This window comes from Cupressus sempervirens, chromosome 9, assembly GCF_028749045.1.
Source record: "Cupressus sempervirens isolate cs-2001-9-10 chromosome 9, ASM2874904v1, whole genome shotgun sequence".
NCBI classification, from domain to species: Eukaryota; Viridiplantae; Streptophyta; class Pinopsida; order Cupressales; family Cupressaceae; genus Cupressus; species Cupressus sempervirens.
Window position 1 is genome coordinate 408854992 of NC_143126.1, and position 9788 is coordinate 408864779.

Genomic DNA, 9788 nt, shown 5'->3' on the forward strand with positions numbered 1-9788 from the left:
TAGTTATTGCTAGTTTTAGTTATGTACTTTAGGTATCACTTCTTGTGACCTATCTTCATGTCTCTGGACTCTATATTATTAGTTTGTGCCTTTAAGGAAAGAGACTATAGTTTTCACTACACTCTTTCATATTAGTTAGATTCTCGAAAGAAGTGCTGAGTAATTATATATGTCTAATTATAAAGTTCTTGCATAGTGTAGTATTTTCACTGAAATATTAATTTCAATTAGTGGCTTTCTTATTGGGTGAAGCTATTTTATGGGGAGTCTTTTTGTTTTAATTAGTAAGAATTCTTCAAAATTTATTGTAAGAACAACTGGCATATCTTATTGAATTACACAATCTATTTCCATTTTATGCACCTATCCACTTCTGACTGTGGTTATGTAGAGAAAATTATTTTTCTATAAAAAGAATGAGAAATATGGTGCATAAAATAGATTTTTCTTAAAGTTGGAGAAGTTGAAGAAGCTAGGTCTGATTATTTTTTCTATTAAACGATATTCTCTAAACCAAATTTGCCTTCTCTATTAAAATAATGAAATATTTTCCTTACAAATCTTTTCAACTGAATTTGCTTTCTCATTCTAATAAAACTCTCTTAGGCAAGTTAGAAGACCTAATTTCTACTTGATCATCTGAAGAAAATGATTTTACAACCTAAGGTAAATTTGAGACTAGACTTGTTTTTTAATCTCCAATTCTTATGTTTTGATTCATTTTTCCATGATTAATTAACTAGACTATATTTCTAGTTAATAATTAAATTTTATATTCTTAACATTTTTTAAGTTAACTTGCATGATTAATTAACTAGACTATATTTCTAGTTAATAATTAAATTTTATATTCTTAACATTTTTTAAGTTAACTTACATAATTAATTAAATAAGAAATCCTATCTACTCATTGTTGCATGCACAGAAGCATGCAAACTAATTTTTTATTATTAAAACAATACAAAATTATAGAATTGTATAAAGGAAGACAATTCGAAGAGTAGGAGATTGGCATTCATTGAAAAGAAGAAATGGTAACTTCCATCTCCCCCCTATGTTTATGATAGCCACCGTAATCTATAGACTAAACGATGCCACTATTTTTGTCGGCATATACATTCAGTATGGACTGTATTTTCAGCCCCTCTGTCAATTTGAGTACAACGTACGCAAAAGCGTATTATTTTCTTGCTTTCTTTGGAAGGGGCAAAATCTCCATTGACAACCCTTCACATATTGATGATGGAATGCTGCCACGCAGAATGTTGTGAGACAGAGACAAGTAACTAAATCCATTCTTTCCAATTTCAGCTGGAATGGATCCATGAAACTGATTTTTTGAGAGATCTAACACAATCACTGAAGGAGGAGGAAGCGGAAGCTGACCATGGAAGTTATTGTGATGCAAATCCAGAATCTTCAATGTTTTGGGCTCCATTAGCTTGGATGGTAAAGCGCCTGTAAAACTGTTATAAGACAAGTTAAGCTGTTGAAGAGGAAGGGAATCCCATACCCACGCAGGAATGTTACCCGATAATCTGTTGTCCGACAAATCCAAATCGGAAATTTGAGTTTGAGTTAATAAGAAGACCGGGAACTCACCCTCCATGTTGCACGATCTTAGTTTCAACGTTCTAAACGAGTTTTGGGGAATCCAAGTCGGGCTGACCTTCACAGCTAAATCATTGTTCGAAATGTCTAGATATACCAGACTAGAGAGATTACGAAGATGAGACTCTGAAAGGTTCCCATTTAACCGATTAGAGAAAAGGGAAAGAACCTTCAATTTAAAGAGATTTGAAATGCTGTCAGGTATGACATCTGTCAACAAGTTGCTGCTTAGATCAAGAGTACCGAGTTCAAGTAGTTGAACAACGGAAGCCGGGATTTTGCCCGTCAGGCGGTTATTACTCAGATCGAGCAGAACAAGGGACTTTGCTTCGGCGACGGAAGGAATTGTGCCCGTCAGTTCATTGTAGCTCAAATCAAGCCATGCGAGGGACGAAACATTCGTGTTAGGGGATGGAATGGCGCCGCTCAATCGGTTCTGACTCAAGTCAACATGGCGGAGGTTCTCAAATGCACTAAACAACATAGCGGGTATGGGGCCCTGCAATTGATTGTATGAAAGATCGACATAGGCCAAAGGAAATGAAGTTCCTAAATGGGGTTTAGCCCCAAACGGGGGTAGACTTCCTTTTAAATTGTTCATTGAGATATCCAACATTACAAGTCGTGTAAGATTTGCAACAGTGGGTGGAAGCTTACCTTGAACAGAGCAAACCGAGAGATCCAAGAGTGTCAATGAGGAGATGCTGCCAATTGAATCTGGAATTGCTCCTCCTACACTTGTCTGTGTGAGAACAAGGCTGTTCAGCGATGCAGAGTATGGCGGCAGAATGCTTGAAAGATCCCCTCCCAAGTCCAAATTGGCAGACAAGTCAACTTCTTGAAGCTTTGGAAGGCTGAACAGAGCAGAAGGGATGGAGCCATTGAGCTCACAGTTGTTAAGCTTGAGGGAAACAAGGTTGGAAAGGTTTTGTAAGTGAACAGGTATGGAGGAGAAGAAGGAATTGCCACCAAGTTGGAGATGGGTTAGACTGGTAAGGTTTCCAAGAGAAGGGGGAATTGGGGCAGAGATCTCACAATTGGACATTTGAAGACGCCTGAGATTGTACATGGCGGAGATTGATTTGCTCCATTCATCGCTTGTCACTTGCGCCATACTCACCCCGTCCAGCAGAAGCTCCTCTAAATTCCTCAAGTTTCCTATCCACATCTGCATGCCATCAATTGTAATGGAGGAAGACGAGATGTAATAATTAGTTGAAAGATCCAGGTGGCGCAAGGTGGACATGTTGCCCAACTCCCTTGGGACTTTTCCCACGAATCCAGCATTTGACAAGTTCAAATACTGCAAATATTTCAGAGTGGGGAGCTGTTGAGGGATAGCAACACCACTGAAAGAATTGTAGCTCAAATCCAAGACTTGTAACATCTTTAGACTGAACAATGGAGAAATAACGTCTTTTCCAGGATTCCTAACATAAAGTGATCTGGAAAAGATCTTGGGATGAGCATCGTTGGTTGAATTCCGTAAACCCATCTCCGGATTGTTGCTGAAAGGATTGTGGAGATCCAGTTGAATAACATGCTTTCTAACATTATCACATTGGATTCCTTTCCAGTGGCAACAGTCCGTGGAATTGCTCCACGATTTCAGTCGACCAGAGGGGTCGTGAAGGCCACGCTTGAAATCCAAGAGAGAATTTCTTTCATCTTCTGGACAGCAAGATACCCAACAAATCGGCACCAACAGCAGAAATCCCGTCAAGGTCCAGATCAATGTCTCTGAGAATTTCATTTGGGTTTGTTCAATTTTGCCCTTTGATCAAAAGATATAATCATTATCCCCTTCAAGAAACATTCGGAATTTGCAATATTAACAGAAAAAATTCAAAAATACCACCAACTCTGTTTGTTTTGGACACTTACAGAGCCCCACAATTCCGTCGAAAAATATAAATGATAAGAAGGGAGTCTAATGCTTCTTGAGAGGAAGTTCGTTGCAAGGTGCCAATGATCACGACTTCTATTGACTAGAAAATATTACAGTTGAAGTAAATGGCACGGCTACGACTGTGACCAGCTGAATTATTGAAATTGAACAGTACGAATTTTTTTCCATGCGGGAGATGTGAACGAAATCGAAGAAAAAGGCATCACTGAATTTTCAGGAAGGTTCATAAACGTGTAGAGTTCAGATGTCGGTGAAAGTACTCAAACAAACAGTAGCCCCTAGTCGCGGACAGGAATTCTTTTCCCTTAAATTGGTTTGGAAACAATTTTTACCATAAAATATCTAAATCATGAAGAATAGATATTGAAAATTTTGCTAAAATATGTTATATTTTTTTATTTTTAACATTTAGTGAAAGGTGTATTTTATAAAGAGTCTAGTAGTGTCCATCATTGTCTTGTCATTGAGGTGGATTCTATTCTTCATTATATTTAAGAAATTTACTTACATACAAATTATTAAAGATATATAGTTCTCCATATTAAGTTGAAAAGGGGTAAACAAATTCAGAGGTTATGTAATATTTTATTGAGAGCCTTTGAAATTGTTCCTTTAGTTCTTTAATAAATTTATTTTATTCTTTAATATTTTTCCACTCAAGCTATCTAATATTTTAAGAACCTCTGAAGTTGTTCCTTTAGTTCTTTAATAATTTTTTTTTATTCTTTAATATTTTTGCAACAGTTTCTATTATTGGTGGGGGCTATCATGAATAATATATATTTCTTATATTAATTTATTGTTTAACTTTTTTCTTTCATTATCTTTTTGTGCTCCTAGATTTTGTTGTATATGATTTTTTAGCATCGATTTTTTGGATCACACCTTCATTTATCACAAAGTGTGATTTGAGACATTGATGTTAAAAAATACAAATAATCAAATCAAACACTGGGAGATATTCAAATGGATTGTGGAAATCTGATAAAATTCTTCCTTTCATCCAAATATAACCAGGGTTAAATTTAAAACAATGAGTGAATTGGTCTGAGTCCAAATATTTCACATTGAACTTTATTGTTTGGAAATTTGAAGCTAAAGCTAAGAGCCTATTTGGTTGCAAGCATAGAAATTGAGGATAGGAATGCATATTGAGAATAGGAATGGCTATTCCAATTATAGCTATTTTATGGAATGGACATAAGCTCATTTTAGGGGAAAAATGAGAATATGTATTCCTCTTCCCTATTCCAATTGTTGCACCAAACGGAAAATTTTTCAAACATATTCCCAATTTTCTATTCCTATTCTAGCAACCAAACAAGCCCAAAAGAACATTTTCTTTCATAGAAAATATTCCAATTTAATGGTGTTATTCGAGAGAGTCATTTTCTACTTCTCTACCCATTCTACCTAGTGTATATTCTATCACAAATTGGAATCCATTTAACATATTTTCTTCTTAAGCAAACATGTTTAACAAATTTGACAAATAGTGATATCTTTATTCTTCCTATATTTAGCAACAAATTAAGTTGGAAATTGATAGTTTAGATTTGCATTGCATGCAAAACCTGTCATTGAAATCCTCTCATTAACACATTTTGTTGTATATTTGGATGCTAAGATATAAAGTTGTTTTCTCTAATGCCTATCCCTCCTACAAACTTAATCTACTTTTGCTAAAACCTTAAAAGTGAAAATAAACTACAATGTTAAGCTCAAGATGCAAATATTTTAAGTTCAATCCTAGTTGGCAGTTGTTGCTAAAGATCACAATAGATCCTTACTCAAAACTACAAAGTCCATTGTGAAGTATCTTGTTCTTGATACTCTTGGAGAGAAGTGATGTTTTTGATGTATTAAAAAGCAACCAGAAGGGGGGCTGACCCTGAAGTACAGTAGGCTAGAGAACAATTGGTAGAGTAGTAATGTTTATTTTATTGTAAATTGTAACTTGTACTTATAATGTTTCACTTAGATGTCCTATTTTGAAATTGTAATATCCCCCCACTAATATTGAAATTTGATATTAATTCACAAAATGACTTTTCCTAATAGAATAATTGTTATTTTGATTAAACACCAATCAAAACATTTCTCCATTATTAAATATTTTTATTATAGAATACATTTATAATAAATAAATACTCCTAATAAACAAGGGGCGCATGTGCCAAAGTTCCTGCCTTCATGATTAGATGTGATAGCTTCAATTGAAATATGAATCTGTGAAATGTGCGAAATGGGAGCTCTACGACATGGTATGAGATTCATCAAATTAAAATTTAAGCATAGGTAAAACACATGCTAAATAAGTTGTAAATAAGTGTTGTATTATCTCACAAAAAAAAAAAAAAAAAAAAAATTCGAAGCCAATGTATCAATAAGATCATTGTTTATGAATAATGGCATACCCGCTTACCCCCTTCTATTAACTCTTATATTAATATAGAATAATATGTTTTAAAAAAAATTATAATAAGAAATCTTTTACTTTCATTTATATTGTATACATAAATTAAATTAAATTAAAATACTTTTATATTGAATAAATATGTAATTATTTCAAATTAAAAATTACTTTTGAGAATATATAAAAAAAAAAAAAATTAATATATGTAAAATGAAATACTTTGAAAAATAAGAAAATATTTGTCATTTTAATAAAATTTGAAAATTAAATTTTTATATTTGTTAAATTATTTTATTTATTTTAATAATGATTACAAAATATAATTCAAGTTGTAAACATAAACAAAATACTATAGTAATAATCAGACTTAAACTATGAAAGAGCTCTTTTATTTTAGTTGAAATAATTTAATTTTTTGAGGTCAAAGCTTGTAAACTAGTAAAATATATAAATTATGAGATTGTTAAGGATTTAAATTAAGTATTTAAATTGACTATGTTAGTGTAGTTTTTTTATTTTTCCTATTTTGCTAGGTTTTTCCTACACTTTTAATAATCTCGCTTAGGTTAATAAAGCATGTCTTATTAGGTGAATGGTTGTGAGGTGTCACCTTTCTACATGTGAGCATCCATTAGCTATCTTGGGAAGATACTTTGCTATCTTTAGTGCGATAGATGGTTGCTCCTCATTGGTTGGTGTTGCCACCTCCTCCCTCTTCCTAGCCTATATAAGCATGCTACCTGGCTTGTATTTGGATCTCTTGTTTTTGCATCCTCTTAATGCTATTTTGCTTCTAGCATTTGCATTACTCTCTTGGAGACTAACTCTATGATGCTATTTTGATTTTGTATCATTTGCATTACTCTCTTGGAGACTAACTCTATGATGCTATTTTGATTTTGTATCATTTGCATTTATAGTTTAGATAGTTATTCTTTGCACTAGTTTTCTAGGTTATTAATCTTATCAGATTCTAACATGGTATCAGAGCTTTTATATGTGCAAGAGTAGATTTTAGTTTCCTTATTTGAGAGATTCGAAGGGGGCAAATAAACTTTATTGTAGTTTTTTGAAAAATAAAGTATGCTCTTCTCTTGCATCTTTGGATGATCTTGAGAATCAGAAAAGTTTTGACAAAAACAATTTTTCTCTGGAGTTTCAATCTCAAATCTGACAACCAACTTGTATATTTGGAGTTTTCAATCAGTTTTGCAGGTTCCAGCATGCCATTGATGGACTTAGGAAGCTGATCCAGCATTTGCATGTCATATTCTGGTTGCTGGGGTCTTTTTTGATTTTTGGAGCCATTTTTTACTGTTAAAGGCATCTGATTTACACTACAGCAACATCTTTTGTACATCAGCAAGAAAAATGCTTTCTAGGTTTTGTTCGCAGCCCTAAAAAACCATCTGGGTATCTTTTAGATTTTGCATGGAAGCTATATATTTTGTAGAATTGAGCATGCAAAGCTACAGCCATACCCCTCTCCATTGGCAGTCACAGATTTGAACGTAGTTTTCAAATGTCTCATTCTTGCTCATATGGACTCCAATTTTGATGATTCTTGTTATGAAATTGGCTTTTTTTTGTGCTCTATCCACTAGTGGAGTTTTTTTTTAAAATTTTCATGCATGAATTCTTCAAAAATTGCAGATTCTCAGTCGTGACTGTGCACAGTTCTCATTTTGGAAACTTCAAAGGATCATAACTTTCTCATACGACCTCGTATCAAGGCGATTCTTGTTTTGAAAGTGTATGATTTTTTGAGTAGATCGCAGTGGTGCTATTTGTTTCCTTGATTATTGTGCCCAAGTTTTCCTTTTAGCATATGCTCTTCATGAGGGTTTGTAATGCATTGAAATCAAGACCACTAAGTATTTCTTTCTAGTGGTAGTTGTAAATGCACTAAAATAAAGTGCCAAATCATATTTCTTTGGGGGGGGGGGTTCTTTGATTGAGTAAAAGTGGGGGGCATTGTCGTGGTTGGGTTCTCTTCTTTTTAGCATTTCTTCTCTGCATTTCTTCATCATGGATCAAACAAATATGCCCATCCTAACTCCATACAATTACTTTGAGTGGAAATCACGCATGAGAATTCACTTAAGGAAAGCTAGATTAAATAGGATAACTATGGGACTTGAAACTGAACCTGCTAAAGATGAAGATAAGCCTAAGTGGTTTAACAAATGTGATGAGGCATTTGGAACATTGTGTTTGTCTATTTCTCCTGACTTGCTATTTCACATTGAGTCTTTTGATACACCAAATGAAGTATGGACAAAGCTAGAAACACTATTTGGCACACAAGATTCAATGAGGGGTCATATGTTGGAAAATGAATTAATTAGTTTGAGTCCAGGCAATTTCATCACAATCCAAGATTTCTTCACCAAATTAAAATCACTAAGGCTGTAGTTAAAACAATGTGGAATTGAAAAGAAAGATGAACAATTGATTCTTAGTATTCTCTCTAAGCTAAGTTCAGAATATTCTGTGTTTGTCTCTACTTTCTATGCTACTAAGGGTGCACTTGGTACTCAATTCACCATGCCATCTTTAGATGATTTTTCTATCAATCTCACTCGAGAATAGGACAAGCTAATTCAGATGGGCACTCTTAAGTCCTCTAAGTCACATGCCTTGGCTGCCAACCAAGGCACAAAAGAACAACACAGACAAAGTAGTAACAACAATAGTAAGGATAAGAAACAAAAGAATAGCGAGGAGAAGAAGGATCAGATATTAATTTTTTCAAAAGCAACTATTGATACACCATCTTCCAAGGGTGATAAGCCTAAGAAAGAAAAGGTCAAATGTGCCTATTGTGAAAGACCTGGTCATGATGAACATAAATGTTTGCAGAAACAACTTGATCACTTGACATACATTCTTGAGAAGAATAATATCAGTGTTTCTAAGTCTATCAAACAAAGTTCTATTGAAGGGTCTAACAAAGAAAGAGAAAATAGAAAGGGGAAAGGAAAGGGCAAGGCTCTTTTTGCAGTTGCTTCCTCACCATCCACTTGGGTTCTTGATTCGGGTACTTCACACCACATGGCTTCATCTAAGGAAGAAATTGCATCCTTAGAGCCATGTACTATGCCTTCTATGTTGATGGGTGATAACACTCCTGTTGAGGTGTGTGGGAGAGGGTCTGTTGATGTGGGGGATGGGACATTCCATGATGTTCCTTGTGTACCCTCAATGTCAACTAATCTCCTATCAGTATACTAGATCACTCACACAAGTTTAGGCAGGCAAGTTGAGTTCACTCCTAGTTCAGTGGAGATATGTGAGGTTCACAATGATTCTACAGTTGCAGTTGGGAGAGCAGATCATTAGTCATGACTCTATATGTTTTCTCACTTTGTTCCTGATCCTCCTTTGACTATTTCACTCACTCACTCTAATGATGTGAGCAGATTATGGCATGAGCGGTTTGGCCATCTTAACTTCCACTACTTGCATCAACTTAACCAGCAGAGCATGGTCACAGGGTTGCCTTCTACTTTGACATTGGAGTCACTTGGAATACATGATAGATCTTCTAATGGGTCAGATTGAGCAGTCTTCTACCTCCACTTTTGATGCAAAGAGTGATTCAAAGGACTCACCTCCTTCCTCTCCTAGTCATCATTCACAAGTTGATGATTCTCCTCTAGATTCTCCATCTTTTGGTCCACTTTGGGCTAGATAGACCTTGTAGTTTGCAGGTGATTGGGTTGGGGATCCATCAGACACCAAGTAGACTCATTCACAATTCCAGGATGCTCTACATATCTTCATTGCTACTGCCTCAAATCCACAGTCCTTTCATGAGGCTTATGGTATTTCTGAGTGGGATACAGCTAT

At 34.7% G+C, this 9788-nt stretch overlaps 1 protein-coding gene across 2 annotated transcripts; it reads right to left on the reverse strand.

Annotated features, from left to right (window-relative positions):
- Positions 1–1014: 1014 nt before the first annotated feature.
- LOC149539003 (uncharacterized) lies at positions 1015–3704 on the reverse strand. Of its 2 annotated transcripts, XM_089800382.1 has the most exons (2): positions 1714–3704; positions 1493–1669 (listed from the first exon to the last, which is right to left on the reverse strand). In XM_089800382.1, exons 1-2 carry the CDS (start codon positions 3362–3364, stop codon positions 1635–1637), a joined length of 1686 nt encoding a protein of 561 aa, XP_089656508.1. In that variant the 5' UTR covers positions 3365–3704; the 3' UTR covers positions 1493–1634. The 2 variants fall into 2 exon arrangements, with proteins under 2 accessions (XP_089656507.1, XP_089656508.1); XM_089800381.1 differs by having other exon boundaries at positions 1015–3703.
- Positions 3705–9788: the final 6084 nt, after the last annotated feature.

Bases quoted from the DNA above. Each gene is read 5' to 3' on its own strand.
- LOC149539003 (XM_089800381.1), bottom strand. From the start codon at position 3,364: ATGAAATTCTCAGAGACATTGATCTGGACCTTGACGGGATTTCTGCTG.